General features: G+C 24.7%; 1 protein-coding gene across 2 annotated transcripts; it reads right to left on the bottom strand.

Annotated features, from left to right (window-relative positions):
- Window positions 1–3,505: 3,505 nt before the first annotated feature.
- LOC130671246 (autophagy-related protein 13) lies at window positions 3,506–9,463 on the bottom strand. 2 transcript variants are annotated; one of them, XM_057475029.1, is made up of 5 exons: window positions 8,586–9,463; window positions 7,469–7,817; window positions 5,135–5,318; window positions 4,645–5,059; window positions 3,506–3,810 (listed from the first exon to the last, which is right to left on the bottom strand). In XM_057475029.1, the coding sequence occupies exons 1-5, from the start codon at window positions 8,736–8,738 to the stop codon at window positions 3,592–3,594; spliced, it is 1,320 nt and encodes a 439-aa protein (XP_057331012.1). In that variant the 5' UTR covers window positions 8,739–9,463; the 3' UTR covers window positions 3,506–3,591. The 2 variants fall into 2 exon arrangements, with proteins under 2 accessions (XP_057331012.1, XP_057331005.1); XM_057475022.1 differs by having other exon boundaries at window positions 4,636–5,059; window positions 8,586–9,460.
- Between the last annotated feature and the right edge of the window lie 8,503 nt (window positions 9,464–17,966).

Raw genomic sequence — 17,966 nt, 5'->3', positions numbered from 1 at the left:
AAAAAGTAAATTACAAATAGTGGTAAATAAGTAATCTAAACGACTTTTTAATTGACATAAGACAGGAAAAACAATCACCCTGAAATAAGCAGACAATTACAAATTTTCGGATTTTTTTCAACAATTAAATTTGAAGAAAAAAAAACTAGAAATATACACATGATGAAAATTTAAAAAAACTATAAGTGCAATTTTTTAAAAATGTTTTTTAAAATTTGTCATTTTTATAGAAATCCAAAATTTATTAGTCGTCGGCAAACTTCAGTATCATGAAAAACAACACAACTTTTCTACGATCCTGAAGTTAACAGACAGTTACAAATTTTCGTATTTTTTTTTCAACAAATAAATTACAAAAAAAAAAAACTGAAAATATACACATGTAGAAAATTTAATAAACTATAGGTGCAATTTTTGAAAATATTTTTTTTTATAGTTAAGAGTTTTTAAAAAAATTCAAAAACTGTCAGACGTCTGCCAACTTCAGTATCATAATTTTCTCTGTCTTCAGAACGAACATTTGCATATCGTATTTATACCAAAAAAGATGACTGAGACAAAAAAAATTTATTTTATCCCTTTAAAAGACATCTTAAAGTTGTCTCTGTGGTACTTGTTGTCTTTGTACAAATGTTTACTTGACTAAACGTCATTTTTTATATATTGCGAAATATTCAAAGTATATTTGATATTGAAGGCTACATTTTTAAAAGTATTTCTATATCAATGTTGTGATACCCACAACTCCTTTGTGTTACAGTCATATGATTTACAAACTGTCTGTTGGGACTCTTATGGCACTTGAAAAAAAATTTAAAAATAGTTACTAAAGTGAGGCGAAAAAAAATTTTCGATCGTAAAGCACTCTCTGATGCTTCGCATCATGAGTCGTACAATACTTATTTTGAAAAAAAATATTTGTCCAGGATTAAATAAATAGAAATGAATATGTATATAAGTTATTATTAAAAACAACCATCACTATATTAATTATTTAAATAATAAATACTATAACATTTTATGAATAAAATGTATAATATAGTTTTTACAATATGTACATTATTTAAATTATGAAAATTTATAAAATATAATATATAATAGATAGTATGATATACTAAAGCACTCATATTTTATTAACATACGGATTTAGTTACAAGCATTAACAAAAAGTCACAACTTTTTACGTCGAAATTTATTAACATTTTATAAATTTTTTAAATTTTAACCGAGAATAATATTAATCATAATCACATTTCAATTATTCCTGATTAAAAACTCGGATTAAATCCGATTTAAAAATTTTAAAGCGGATTCTATCGTCGGATTTTATTTCTTTCCGATTGAATCCGATAAAAGATCTATCGGATTCAATTGAAGTTTTTAGTCAGGGATATTTTTATTAAACTGAACTCTAAATGAACTTCAGATTTAAGACTATCTTTGAGTTAAACCTTTTCAATTTTCAAAAATTCAAAAATAAAAATATGATACGGAAAATAGCCGACGTATAATAATTTTTTTTTAAATTACATATAATTAGAAATAGCAAAATGTTTAAAAAAAAAAAAAGATGAAAAATTCAAATTTTTTTCACAAGCACGCAAAAATTTTTGAAAATTACATTAGAGTTCGAATACATATACAAGATTACAGAATCAATTCATATTTTCGTTTTTGAATTCACAAAAAAGTTTAATTCAAAGTTCTGAATTTTTTTTAAGTTAATTTTTTTTTACAAAAAAAACCTCATTTATATGAAATTTAATACATAATGATTATTCTCATCGTAAGTTTAATGAAATTGTTTTAAAATTTGAAAATTTATTTTTCAATTTAATAGTTTTATTTTTCGATTTGAAAAATTGAAAAATTTTGCAAAGATCAATAAAAAAATAAATAAATGAAAAATTAATTTTTATTAGCAATTGTACAAAAATTCCTTTAAATTTAATAACATTTTTAGCAGAGGTAATAAAATTGCAAAATGAATTTATTACGTCTCCTTAAACTTTGATTGCATATAAAAGCCTTGCGTGCAAACATTTTTTTCGCGATTATTCAATAATGATAATGGTATTAATGAGTAACATTACATTTATTTAAAGCCAATTTTACTATAAACTAGTTATTATTATTTATTTTTAAAAAAATAAATAAATTATCCGATTTATACAAAATATAATTACAAAAAAAATTAATCAATTTCAATAATTAATTTAAAAGCACCAATAGATTTTCTTTACACAAAAAATATCATACAAAATATTTATTTAATTATTAAAATAAATTTGATCTAATTTAATTTTAAATATTGAAAAATCAATACATTATTGGTGCCTTTAGTTGAATATATCTCTTTAAATTCCGAAAAATATGACTTTATGCATAATACAAAATAACTATAATAAACTATGGATTTTATACTTTATATTAAATACAACTTAATATATTAATTTCGATAAATTCATTATATATTTTACTTAAGTGAAATTCAGTCGATCTATCATATAAATAATTAAATATCTAAATAATCTACTATATTTATATATTAGACTGTGTCAAAAAAATCGACCACTTTTTTTTTTAAATTCTACGGAAAATATTCGAGATGTCGAAAAAAAAAAAATACTGAAACTTTGAGCTCTCAATATTAATATTACGAACCGCGTTATCGCAATTTTCGATTTCCCATTTAAATAACATGGGAAAATTTTTTTTTAGAATTCAGAATTTTATCACTCATCAGCGAATCAGTGTATCGGAAAAATCAATAAACATTTTAGTTGGAAATTGAACGCTCTACAAAAAAGGTCTCTTATTATTTTTCGATAAATCAAATTTTTCAAAAATTATTCAAAGTCAAAGTAGAATTCATAGTAAATTTTTGTATTATTTAACTCTTTCGGCGAAACTATCAGACTTATCACAAATTTTTACAGGGCTTTCTTTGTAGATCGTTTTATTTCCCACAAATTATATCACACAAAGTTTCCGAAATTTTTGAAAGTTCTTTAGTTATTTGCATTTAAAAGTAAGTAATCAAAATCTGCCAGGATATTATTTTTTGGAACAAATTAACATTTAAATGCAATAACTAAAAAGCTTTCAAGAATTTTAAAAACTTTGTAAAAAATAAGCTGTCAGAAATGAAATGATCTACAAAAAAGGTCCTATAGAATTGTACGATTAGTCTGATACTTTTGCCAGAAAAGTTAAATAATACTAAAATTTACTATGAATTTTACTTTGACTTTGAAAAACTTTTGAAAAATTAAATTTATCGAAAAAGTTCAATTTCCAACAAAAATATCTATTAATTTTCCCGATACACTGATTCGTTGATGAGCGAGAAAATTCCAAATTAAAAAAAAAAAATTCCCATGTTATTTAAATAGAAAATCGCAAATTGCGATGAGTCGGTTGTTAATATTAATGTCAAGAGCTCAAACTTTAATATTATTTTTTTTTCGTCATCTCAAACAATAATTTCCGTATAATTTTTGAAAAAAAAAAAAAAAAAAAAAAAAAATAGTCGATTTTTTGACACAGTCTATATATTATACATATACTTTTTTTTCTTTTAAATATTAATTACTGATTATTATTATCAGTTTGACACAACGTAGAAAGTATATCTTCATACTTTTGCATATTTATTTCAAATGTCTCTAATTGTTTAGTAAGATCACCAACTTGTTCAGCCAATGTTCTTTCTTCTTCCAAGAATGCTTGAAGTTGCGGTGCACTCTGGCATTCACGATAAAAAGCACTCAAATCACTATTTGTATTAGTACTAGCAAAAGGAGTTTTCTAATAAAAAAAAAAAAAAATTTTGTTTAATTTTAATATCAATCCACAGTAATTAAAAATTAATAGCGCACTTCAATCTCAAGCAACAAGTAATATTATTTAAGGGCATTCTCAGACAGTGCCCCCCACTTTTTAAAAATGTTTAATGACCTTGAACTGTCATAACAGTATTAATATTTTATTAATTAATTTAAAAAAAATTAAAGCACTAATTGAAAAAAGGACAACGCAGTTACTGATAATTGTCGCCGAGGTATAGATTTTAAAAAAAATTACTCAGTTGTTATCAATTAGAAGTTGAACAAAATTTGGTAAATAAATTTTACCCTCCAAAATTTGAAAATTCGAATTACAAAATTGACATGAAGATTTTATTGAAATTTATTTTCCAAGTTTTGTTTAACTCCTAATTGATGTCAACTATGAATAATTTTTCAAAAAATATGATCCGGAAGTTAGCAGACAATTAACAATTTTCAAATTTTTTTCCAACAATTTTATTTAAAAAGAAAAAACTCCAAATATGCAATTATTAAAAATGTTTTTTTTTTTAAATTTATCGTTACTAAAAAAATTATTAGACGTCGGTTAATTTCAGTATCATTAAAAAATCTATGTCGGCAAATTTGTAACTGCGTAGCCTTCTCCTCAATTAATCTTAAACTTTTTTTAAATTAATTATCAAAATTTTAATACGGATTACAATTGAAAGTTATTGAATATTTTTAAAAAGTGAGTGCACTGTCTGAGAATGACCTTAAATACAGAAAAGAAAAAAAAAACAAAAAAAAAAAAACTCTTTTTGGCATGAGCATAAATAATTACCAAGTCTACCATAATGAAATCGTCGTTCGCGCTGGTGATTGAGCAGCTACTTCTTCTTGATCCATTCCTTGAATTACATTTGGACGTTGCGTTGCCAATTGATGATGATTTATCATTATTTCCATTATTTGTATCCAAATTAGCTCCTACGACGCTGCTCAATGGAGTACACGTGAGAACAGAAGTCGCAGCTGTAGTAGAATTAACGGGAGCAGTAGAAGCTGTAGTTGTTGCGGAGGTTGATGTCGGAGGACTCGGTCTATCAGGAATAAGTCCAAGAGGTGGGGATGTTTGTCTTGGAGTTAATAATGCACTAAATGGTACATCTGGTATAACTAAGTCTTCTTCATTTACAACAACTTTGTTATTAACAACAAACGCTCCCACTTTAATAGTATCACTTAATGATTTTGATATTTCTTCACTGAAATAAACCATGTCGACAGTTAATGATTAAGTTATTTATGTCGTCTAATGTTTTAATTATTTAAATAAAAACCTCTGTTGATATCGAGCGTGTCTTGGACTTAGATCTGAGTGAAAGTGATCACTTTTGAGCATTATAGAATCCCGGCTTGTGTGCGTGGGTGATATCGTCATTTTAGTCCGATAGGATACTGATAAATGAATTGTACCAACAGGAGTACAAAGTTGACCAACTCTTATATGTTTATAATTATCTCCTACAATACAATTATTTGTTATTATTCAATTTATTTTATTTTAAAAAAAAAATTATTTTTAGATGAGTGTGAATGTAGTAGACATCAGACAAATTTAAAATTATAAATTAATAGAGTAAATAATTAATAAAATAAAATTTTTTTAAAATGCACATTTAAAAAATTTTGAAATTAATAAGTGCATTTTTTATAAATATTATTTTTTAAATTATTTACTCTATTAATTTACAATTTTAAATTCGTCTGATGTCTGCTACATTCACACGCATATTTTTCAATAATTCAAAAATTAAAAAAAAAATGATACTGAAGTTAGCCGACGTCTGATAACTTTTTTATTTTTTTCCAAACGATAGATTATTAAAAAAAAATATTTTAAAAAATTTCATCTATAGATTTTTTAATTTTCTACAAGTGTATATTTTTTTTTTTTATTGATTTGTTAAAAAAAATCCGAAAATGGAAAATTGTCTGTTAACTTCAGGATCATAAAAAAACGGTAATTTGTTTGAAAATAAATACTCAAGATAAATTATTATTTACATATTTCAATTATAATCATACTAATTAAGAATGTTGATTATGTTTTTTAAATATTTAATGTTAGCTAATTAATGTTGAATTTAAAAAATTTTTTCGAAGTTATCTTCAATATTTATACATATAAATATTTTAAATAAAATATTTATGAGTATTTGATTTAAATGGTTAAATTAATAAGTCACTTGGTGACATTTCAAGTGAGAAAGTATGATAATTAGAAAGTGTAACATATTTTACTCAAAAGGTATTTTAATGAAGAAAAATAAATTATAATTTTGATATTTTATAATTAATTATTCATAAAAATCTAATGTTTCAAATACTTATGATAAATTTTTATATTCAAATATAAAGATCCTATAAATAATTTAATTTTTAATTTTTAGATTCAATCTCATAAATATAATAAGAACCTTATAATTTTATTCAACGAAAGTTTATAGAAAGCTATAAATTAGAGATTTAAATACATTCAATATCGTTACGAATTTTTTTCTGTACCTTTTTAATTTATTTAAAAAATATTTATTTTAACCTGTGATAAAAAATCTAATCGTCTTTAGGTTTCAAAAATTATTCCCAAAAACTTTTATCACAGGATGTTCAAATTTAAGACAAGGATGTTGACAAGAAAAAATTATTTAAAATTTAATTCACCAAAAGTTAATTCCAAATTTTTTTGCTCGTTGAAAAAAACAAACAAATTTCGAATTATTTGTGACCTTATTTAACTCTGATATAAATATTTTAAAACTTACACAAGAGTAAAAAAAAGTGCACAAAGTTACTGAATCAATAATTGTTTTTGTTCTTGAACTTCAAAAAGTAAACTTTTTAACTCAAAGTTCTAAATTATCTAAAATTTTTGGAACAAATTTTTTTTTTTTACACAAATAAAAAACAAAAAGTTAAAAGATTTGATATCTTGAGAGTCGAGTTACAAAATTAAATTATTAGACTAATGAAATTAAATTTAAAAAAAATTTTTTTTATTTGTTATATTTTATGTATACTAAAAAATTAGCGGAGTAAATCCGGAGTGAATGCGGAGTCGATTACTGTTCATTTATTTAATTCCCTCCAAGTGGAATTCATTCCGAACGGAAGTTTATTTTGATATTTAAACTCCAGTTCGGAGTCAAATTCACTCCTAAAAAGAGTTTATTTCAATATTGAGACTCTGAATCAGAGTGAATGCGGATTGAAATAAAATCCAAATTACTCTGCTGAAAAAACAAACTCCCTATTTACTCCATATACGGAGTGATTTTTTCTAAACCTCCAGAACTTCAAGTGACGGATAGATTCGGATTGAAATAAAATCCGCAATCACTCCGAATTTACTCCCAATTTTTTGTAGGCTCAGTGTAGACTTTGCCTATCACATGATATATTTTAATTTCCACATCTCATTATTCCTATACCCAGTTTGTGCGGCTGTGGACCGACTTGTGCCTACTGTACTGCATCATTACATGATGCACACCTCACTTTTGAAGTGAGTGCAGCGGCATGGGAAAACCAAAGAAAAAGCCCATGCCACTACAAGGTGATATTAAATAAAACGATATAAGTAGTTAATAAAATAAATATTGAGATTGATATACCTAGTGTATGAAGTTGTGGTTCACCCATATAAATTCTATAACAAATAACATATGAATCTGGTCCTTGTCGACGACTTAGTTTATAAGCAGGCGTAACTCTCGATATCGAAAGTAATGATTTAAGTAAAATTCCCATTCTATTATAAACAGTATAAGTAACTCTTATTGTAGGATCACTTTGTTCAGGTAAAACACCCAAACTCCATGTTTCTAGGACCATTGTATCACCTTCGATAGTTCTTAATGATATTTCTATACATAATGGTATCGAAGAACTTATTGCTTCACCGCACAACACTTTTTTGGCTTCTGCTAGGACCTCAGGAAGATCGTGAACTGCCAAATTAAACTGTAAATAGATAAATAAATATAAATAATTTATTATAAAACTTTTAAAACTTAAGGGCATTCTTAGACAGTGCCTCAACTTTTTAAAAATATTCAATGATTTTAAATTGTAATCCGTATTAAAATTTTGATGATTAATTAAAATAAAGTTAAAGATTAATTGAGAAGAGGGCTACGCTGTTACAATTTTGCCGACACAGATTTTTCAATCATATTGCAATTTACTGACGTCTAATAATTTTTTAATTTTTTTAAAAACGATAAATTGAAAAAAAATAAATATTTGAAAAAATTGCACATATAGTTTTATTAATTTTCTACATGTGCATATTTGAAGTTTTTTTTTTAAATTAAATTGTTGGCAAAAAAATTGGAAAATTGTTAATTGTCTGCCAACTTCAGGATAATATTTTTTGAAAAATTATTCACAGTTGACATCAATTAGGAGTTAAACGAAATTTGGAAAATAAATTTCAGTAAAATCTTCATGTCAATTTTGTAATTCGAATTTTCAAATTTTGGAGAACAAAATTTATTTACCAAATTTCGTTCAACTCCTAATTGATAACAACTGTGAGTAATTTTGTTAATAATCTATACCTCGACAATTATCGGTAACTGAGTTGTCCTTTTTTCAATTAATGCTTTATTTTTTTAAAATTAATTAATAAAATTTTAATACTGTTATGACAGTTCAAGGTCATTAGACATTTTTAAAAAGTGGGAGACACTGTCTGAGAATGCCCTTAATTAAATAAATTTTACTGACCCAATCTGCTCCTGAAGAATCTGGTTTACATTTAGTAATAACTTTTTCACCAGATCTTGACTGTACAATTATTTGTGCAGCTTTAAAAGCCAAAAACTTCATAAATTTATCCAAATCTTTTTTATCTTGCATACTTAATTTCATTGCAGACATTTTTCAGCTTTTTAAAACTTTTAAATTCAAAAAATTTTTACGTTAATTCATAAAAAATATTTTTTTTAAAAAACAGTTTACTCATATACGAATACAAAATATAATATTGTAAAGACAGTAAAGTCATGTCTTTCATTATTAATATAAATGTTAATTTATTAATCCATTCAATTACGTCAATTGTTGAAAAATATTTTTAAAATTCAAACTGAATTACAATCACGTTTTTAACCAAACAAAAAAAAATGATCAAAATTTATATTTTTTTTATCGTTACCACTTGGAATAAATTAATTATGAAATTTAAATAAAATAAATTTATTGTTTATTAATTAATCATGTAATGAATCGGATAATTATAGTTTTATATTTTTGCACTTTCATTTTATAACCACCCACTAATTATGAGACACGTCAATATTCCGTTTAAAAATAAATTTTATTTAATTGTTGTAATTATTTTCATTGTACTCACAAACTAAAATATTATTTTACTATTCATTATTAACTGAACAATAGAATTTATTAATTTATATATATTGTTATTATTAAATGTCACGATATTACATATGATATGATCTTAAAATGAGCAATGAATTTTCGACACGAAGTTATTTGGTTATTTAAACGACCTGAAGTTGGTTTCTGATGAAAAAACTATTAAATTTTTTATAAATGATTCATGTTTTAATTCAAATATACAGTTAAACGATAACCTCTAGTTTATATATTAATTATTTATATATTTTTATATGCAAAAAGGTTATTTTAGTTTTAATTAACGCAATAATCCGATTAAGTTTTTCTAGTGTCAGTGTACGCATGATTTTAAATATTTGAGCGGGAAATTTAAAAGCTGCATAAACCCAAGCGGCGCAAAAAAAAATGTTGACTTTTTGTTAAATTTAAGTTCACAATTAGTTACATGATAACAAATTGTCGCCTTAAATTTAAAAAAAAGTCAATAATTTTTTTTTGTGCCGCTTGGAAAGATTTTAAAAATTAAATTGATAAAAATTTTGTATGAGATAGAAACAAATCTTGAATAGAAATGTATAAAATAACAGTTTTGAGGCAGTTTTTTGATCTATTGATAAAAGGCACCAAAATGTTGACAAAGAGATTAGATCAGAATTTTATATCACCGAAAAAATATCTTCTTAAAATACTTGACATAAGTGATGACAAAAAGTAAATTACGCAAATAATTTTCAAATGTTATCTGAATGATTTTTTAATTGAAATGACTTTTCTATGGCCCTATAGAACCAACATTTTTACGTCTTATTTATTTAAAAAAAAAAACTTGGCTTTGAGACAAAATAAAATTTGTCTTGTCCTTTTAAAAAACGTTTTTATGGTACCTTAAAGTTGTCTCTGTGCTATTTGGGTAGTAAAAAATATATATATCCTAGTAAATAATTTAAATATTGAGTTTAATTTATATTGGAAAAATTTTGAAAATACAGTACTTACCTATTTCTAAAAAATTTAATTGATTTTCAGTAGTTTCGTTTACTCATATATCGAGATATAAAATTTGAAGTATTAAAAAAATAGTAATAAATAACTTAAATTAATATTAATGCTTTTTAAAATAACTACCGCCTGTAAAATTGAAAATCAATTGATTTATGCGCTCTAAAAAAAAAAAAAAAAAAAAAATAATAATAATAATAATAATAATTTAAATGAAAGAAAATAAACTACATTGTAATTGAAATTTTTATTGATTCATGGTTCTAAAATACAAGAATCAAGTATATAAACACGTTTATTTATAATATTTGTATTATATATTTCTGATTATTTTGAACTTGTTAAACACTACGTTTTTTTTTTAAATGTCAAGGAAAGTTTTTTTTAAATTATTAATATAATTTTAAAGACTAGGATTAAACGTTATTGAGATAAATAAAAAAATATATTATTTGTATACAGAAAAACGGGATTTTTTGGCGCGAAAAAAAATTTTTTTAGACTTAAGAAAATCATTGGTTTCATTTCATAATGCAAAATTTTTCGTGCGTCAAGAAATCCTCTTTTTTCATGTAATTACAAAAAGTATAATGTTCGATTCAATGAGGAAAGTAAATAATTTATTTTTCAATTAATAGTAATTGTTCTATGACGTTTTTTATTATGAAATATATTGAGGAAAAAATAAAAGATGAAAAAAGAATTCAAACTCCTTATGGCTGTCCAATAAAAATTACTTTCAAAAAAACATTTTTATAAATATAATGTCATCAAATATATATATGCATAAATAAAAGATGTAGAAAATAAACTTGTAATACTTAAAAAATAATAAAACAATAAACTCATGACACTTTTTAAAAAAAATAAATTATAAAAATTTTCCATTGACAAGCCGTGAAGGCTAATTCGAGTGATAAAATTAAAAAATTATCTTGATTGACAAATTCATAAACTTTTATTGGATACTATAAGAAAAGATTTTTTTTTTATTATTTAACCCGAAATTAATTATTTTATTCGGCCATGTCTGCACAAATGGAATTTTTAGAATATTTGAATGAAGTATACAAACAAATAAAATACTTTTTGATATGGTATATTTATAAACATATTCGAGATAGCATAAAGTATTTAATCGATAACTATATAAAAAATTATCGTCAATACGTGACACTATACTTGAATTGCGTGGCTAAGGAATTAAATAAACAGATATAATTGAGTAATAATCGTCAAGACTTGTTGATATAAATAGTCTATTGACGTAAAGTAAAGAATTCGACAACTCGATATGAAAAGAAAAGAATACACTGAAAGACAAAAAAAAATTTAGAAATATTGTATTTTCTTCTCATAAAAAATTATACTATTGAAAATTTTCAAAATATATTTTTAGTTCAAAAACTTAGGGACTTCATTCAAAGTTATTTTCTCAATTGAAGAAATCTGAGTTCAGCTCAAGATAACCAGGTAAAAAATATTATAAATAATTATATACAATTGTATCTAATTATATATATAATCCATACATAATTTTATATGTTATTATTTTTATTACACGAGTACAGTTTTTAATATAATTATATATAGTAATATGTAATCAATGTAATCATGTATAGAAAATGACCCAACGAAATTATATATAAATACATATAATGATTTATTACATACAATTATATATACACTGTAAAAAATCCGGAGTGAATTGGGAGTGAAATAAAATCCGAATTCACTCCGAATTCACTCCACCACTCGGAGTTCCGAAGTTTTAAAAAAAATCACTCCGCATGCGGAGTGAATTGGGAGTTTTTTTTTAGCGGAGTGATCTCGGAGTGACGTGGATTTTATTTCACTCCCAATTCACTCCGATCCGGAGTTTTAATACTTAAATAAATTTATAATAATTTATATTAAACTGCTAAACAATGTGTGTGTGTGTGTGTGTGTGTGTGTGTGTGTGTGTGTGTGTGTGTGTGTGTGTGTGTGTGTGTGTGTGTGTGTGTGTGTGTGTGTGTGTGTGTGTGTGTGTGTGTGTGTGTGTGTGTGTGTGTGTGTGTGTGTGTGTGTGTGTGTGTGTGTGTGTGTGTGTGTGTGTGTGTGTGTTTGTGTGCATGTGTGTGTTTGGGTGTGCGCAGGTGTTTGTGTGCGTGTGTGCAAATGTGTGCATGTGTAAAAATTTGTGCGTGTGTGAAAATGTGTGCGTGTGTGAAAATTTGTGCGTGTGTGCAAATGTGTGCGTGTGTACAAATGTGTGCGTGTGTGCAAATGTGTTCGTGTGTACAAATGTGTACGTGTGTTCGAATGTGTGCGTGTGTGCAAATGTGTGCGTGCGTGTGTGTGCGAGTGCGCGTGTGTGCCTAAATATGTATGTGTGTATGTGTGTGCATATCAGCTGATCAATAATGTAATAAGCGAATTTTTACTTCGATTTTATTATGTGGAGTTATATTTTATTAATAATATTTTCAAAACTCCGCTCCGGAGTGAATTTCACTCCGGAGGGATTAAATTAATAAAAAATTATCTACTCCGCGAAAACTCCCCTGCAGAGTGAATTTCACTCCGAGGGGAGTGAATAGTTAAAAATTCATTCACTCCGGATTTAATCCGCATTCACTCCGCGAATTTTTTACAGTGTAATTATGCCGTTTTACAAAAATGAGCCATAAAATAGATGCATTCTAAAGACAGAGTTCCTGTAATTTCTTCTAAATCCCAGAAAACTGTGTAAAATGTAAATATAAGTAGTGATATGTAATTATATTGGGCCATTTTTCACACATAATTTTTTTTACCCCGGTATGCTGATCTTTTTTTATTTTTTTTTTTTTTTTAGTACTGTAAATAAAGTTCGATTTTCTTCTTTAATTTAAATATTGAATTAATAATGTAAGAATTTTTTTTTGATTTACTACTTTAGTAAATATTGTTTTTACAAAAGTTAATTTTTTTTTTTCAGAGTACATTTGTACCCAATAATACGTATATTAATTTTTTAGATTATTTTCCTACTGATTCATTCAACTATCTCAGTAATCATTTAATATTTTTATCACTTATCTTACTCGTAAATGTGTTGTCTATCTTTTTTTTTTTTTTTTTTTTTTTTAAATATATATGTAATATTTTTTCTTCATTTACGTTTCAATGCTTCATATTTCTAATTGTAAGTAATAATATTAATGATGACAAAATAGAATTGATATGACCGACTGATTTATAAAACGATTAACGGAAATTTTCTCTATCAGTTAATCAAGTTTAAATACTTGACTCATCAAAAAAAAAAAAAAAAAAAAAAAATTCCACATTGACTTTCTTTTTACATCTCAACATGACGATACTAACTCAGAATTTTCACTGCATTAATACTCTTCTAAATCAACTTACAGTTGAAAGAATAAAAAACTGGTATTTAATCATAAAAATATCAATAATTAAAGTTCATTGAATAGAATAAAATGAAAACGTTTTTTTCAGACTTTTATTAGTATTTAAAATAATCTGGATTATTCTATGATTTATATAAAATTCGATGTCTCCATAACTTTGCTAAATATAAATTTGAATACAAAAAATTTTTTTATAATATAATGGCGTAGTTTTATTTAAATTTATAAATAATCTTTTTAGATCACATAAGTCTTATTATTCATCTTAAGAAATGCAAAAAAATTTTAGCTTTATAATTTCTCACGTCTGGAATGCCAATGACAAAATATATGCTGAGCTAGAATCACACTTCTGCTGCGTGACATTATTTGCACAGTAATTCCCCGAAAAAAACGCGCAATAATTTAAAAAATACTGAATTTTTTTTATTTTTTCACATTTTATTTTTAAATAAACAATTAATAAATATTTTAATTAATAATTTACAATAATTAATCCTAATAAAATACACAATGGAACAAGTATTTTTTTACACAAAAAAAAAAATTTTCAATTTACTTGGCAGGAAGTTAAAAAAAAACAAAATGTATAAAACAATAACATAAATTTTTAATTTCTAAATTTATCAATAAATTAATTCTTAAAAATTGTAGAAAAATTTATGATAATTTTATCATTAACGTTAATTAACATTAATCAATTACAATTTTATATACATATACATATATATTTATATTATCTAAATATTATTATTCTTAATAGATTAAAAAAATAAATAAATAAAAAAAAATAACTAAAAATTATTTCTTCGATAAATATTTTGATTTATTCAACATAAAGTTTCGTCAGATAATTTGAATAATTAACAATTTTTATCACATTATATACTTATCAATAATATTTGACATATTTACATGAAGTGAATGACCAATTAGTTGATAAATTGATAAATAAAATAGTTAATAGTCGATAAAATCTATTAATTTTGTAGTTGACTGTACTTAGGTCGACACACTGCAGTGGAAATTTCCACTGTGTGCTGCTGCCATCATTGCTTAGGTGCTGTCTCTACTCGATTACATTTCTTGTTGACCCTCTGTTGTCTCACCATATGTAGGATATTACTATACGTGCTGTAGTACCTTATAATAACATCTAATAACAATTAATCCTATATTATCGACTTATATTAATTAAACTATTAACTATTCACCATAACAATTGCACGGAAAAATAGAAACTTTAAAAATTGGTCTTTGAAATCACAACCCGGATCCTGGGTGTCAATATAGGGAATTAAAATTCCGGCCAAAAAATTTTATATTACGTTCCATAAATTTTTGATTGTTTGTTACGATTTTTAAAGTTCAAATATCAATTTTTCCGGCATAGACAACAAATTTTAATGATACTGAAGTTAGCCGACGTCTAATAATTTTTTGATTTTTTTAAAAACGCTAAGTTGTAAAAAAAAAATGATTGAAAAAAACTTCACCTATAGTTTTTTTAATTTTCTACTTGTGCATATTTTAAGTTTTTTGTAAATGACTTGTTCTAAAAACAAATCCAAAAATTGTTAATTGTCTACTAGGATCATAAATATTAATATTGATCCTTTAGTTAATTAAGTTTTAATTACAAATTAAAGAATTACTGTTTAGAATGATAGTATTTACTGATGACTATCATTATATTACTTGTCGTTTCTCAATTTATATAGTTTGTTTTTTTCCATGTACTCTTTTAAATTTAAAAAAACAAAAATTCTACTAAAATCTAATCACGAACCCTTTACGTACCATTTATTGTTATTATTCAACAATCTACTACTTAAAGTGTTAATTTTTTATAATTATCTCTTTTTTTTCTCTTATTTTATCCTTTTTGAAACTTACTCATGTTTAGTGCCGATTTACGTAAAGAAATACATAAGTAAATAAAAAACAATTAAAATTTTTGAAATAACTTCATTTACTCCTGTTATCTTTTACCAAAAAATAGTTCCACATTTAGTGAAAAAAAAAAAAAAAATGTCAACAAGCGATTATTTTTTTTTTTAAACTAAATTTATCAATAATTCAAACCGTTAATACGTCGCTCTTAATTATACAACAGTAAAAAATTCTTCGTATTATTATCAAAAAATAATAGACACCCATTTAGATAAATTTATTGTATTTGATAAGTGAATAGCCTCAAGTTTAACTTTTAAAGACTAGACGTCAATCAATAAAAATATTAAATAGAATAAGACGTAGACTATTTACGCCCAAGTTATTTAATAAAATAAAAAAATATTGATATTATTTTTTTATTTAAATATTTTAAGTATTATCGTTATAAATATTATTGATTGCTATGAATTATATGAATGCTAACAGATAAATTTTTTGAAAGTTATTTAATTATAATTTGCCACGTGTATCATAGTATTTTTGCAGAGGATTGTACCCGGTTGTTAGACCTCACACAGCAACTGAACAGCAGGCCTCTTTTTTCGACGACTCAGGAACTTCTCTGTCGCTTACATTACATTAGCACATATGAGCATATATTTCGAAACGGTTTTGTATACATAATATGTATACATATATATATAATACAATTCTCAGATTAATGATCATGATATATAGACGCAAAAAAAAATTAACGTCAATTGTTTTATATGATTATATATAAATAAATATTGTTTATTGTAAATAATTAAATAGAAATACATTTGTAATACAATATAACAATAATATGGATGTAAAAAATTGAAATTCAATTATCAATACAAGTGACAATGCATCGATATTAAATTACGTTTTAAAATTGATATCATTACAACTTATATGACTATTAATAATTTTGATATATTTTTTTTTTAATTTCATTACTAATTCTTTTTATTTTTTATTTGAGTTGATTTGCTTTGTTTATAAATAGTTAAAAAAAAAGATATATTTCAAATTACATTAAATTATACAGTGATATAAATAAAATCAATATGATAAGAGAAATAAGTTTGAAAAAATATCATGTGATCATGAAAATTATCTTTTCACGGTCGATTCGATTCGAGTTTACTACGTAGTTTCTGGATGGATAGATTTGAAAGGGTTACACGTATGTGTGTGTGTACATGAATATATCTATGTACGGGATATATGTGTGTATGTAGGTTGGGTATAAATGTATGAATGTGTGAATGTGTGTTAGTAAATTGTAAAGTTTAATCCCAAAAGCATTATTATGTAGTATAGGGGACGTAAGGAGTAAGGGTGCCTGGCGTCGCAAGGTCTGGGTCAGCAGACGAGACCCAGATCAACATTTATTCCACCAACATTATCCTGCGAATAAGATATATATGACTCACAAAAAGATAATAATAATAATTATAATAAACGTGGGTGTATTGAATTTCGTATATCCATATATATTGTGACGTACTTATACGTCACGCGACAGTCTGGCGACTTGGTGAATCCAAAATATTTGGTAATAATAAAATCTTCAACTTTTGGAATCTAATAATACTTTTTTTGCCGTCAATCCTTGACTGGCGATGACTTTTTTAAAGGAAATTATGTAAATATTGTCTTGTAAATGGATTAAATTTTAATAACTTTTTTTGATGAATATTCAAAGAAGGGAATTATTTATTTTTACTATTGTACAATTTTTGTTGCATTAAAAATAAATACTATTAAACCCAGGTAAAAATATTTGGCCGAAAATGGGTCGAAAGTTGGCAGAAAAATTTTGATTCTTATTATATAATTTGAAATTTGGCGGGCAATTGAATCGGCCTTTCTTTGACTGTGTTATTTTTTTATTCTTAATAAAATTGTAAGACATATTCAGAAAAAAAATAACTTTTAGAAATATTGTCTTTTCTTCTTATAAGAAATTATGCTCCTGAAAATTTTCAGTCTTATATATTTTTAGTGCATAAATATTTGATGACTTCATTCAAAATCATTTTCTTAATCAAAGAAATCTGAGCTCAGCTCGAGATATACTGATCTTATTTTTTTTTTTTTTGAGTGCGGTAAAAAAATTTCAATTTTTTTCTGTCAGGAACATTGTTCTTTAACTTTTGAATATGAAATTAATAATGTAATAATTTTTTTGATTCACTTCTTAAGAAAATATTGTTTTCACAATAGTTAATTTTTTTTTCAGTGCACGGTCTACAAGTTTTATTTTTTATTTTTAAGGCATTAAGCAAATATAAATAGAAGAGGTTGCGCGAGGGCTAGTGAAATATATTTGAATCATTGATTGCACGAGATCCCAAAGCCCCTAAGTCTATTATTCTAAAATATGTGTATACGAAACGCTATCTGTGTAATATAGATTTCACAATAA

The sequence above is a fragment of the Microplitis mediator genome, chromosome 1, assembly GCF_029852145.1.
Source record: "Microplitis mediator isolate UGA2020A chromosome 1, iyMicMedi2.1, whole genome shotgun sequence".
Lineage (NCBI taxonomy): Eukaryota > Metazoa > Arthropoda > Insecta > Hymenoptera > Braconidae > Microplitis > Microplitis mediator.
This window is presented reverse-complemented; position numbering and strand designations above follow the sequence as displayed.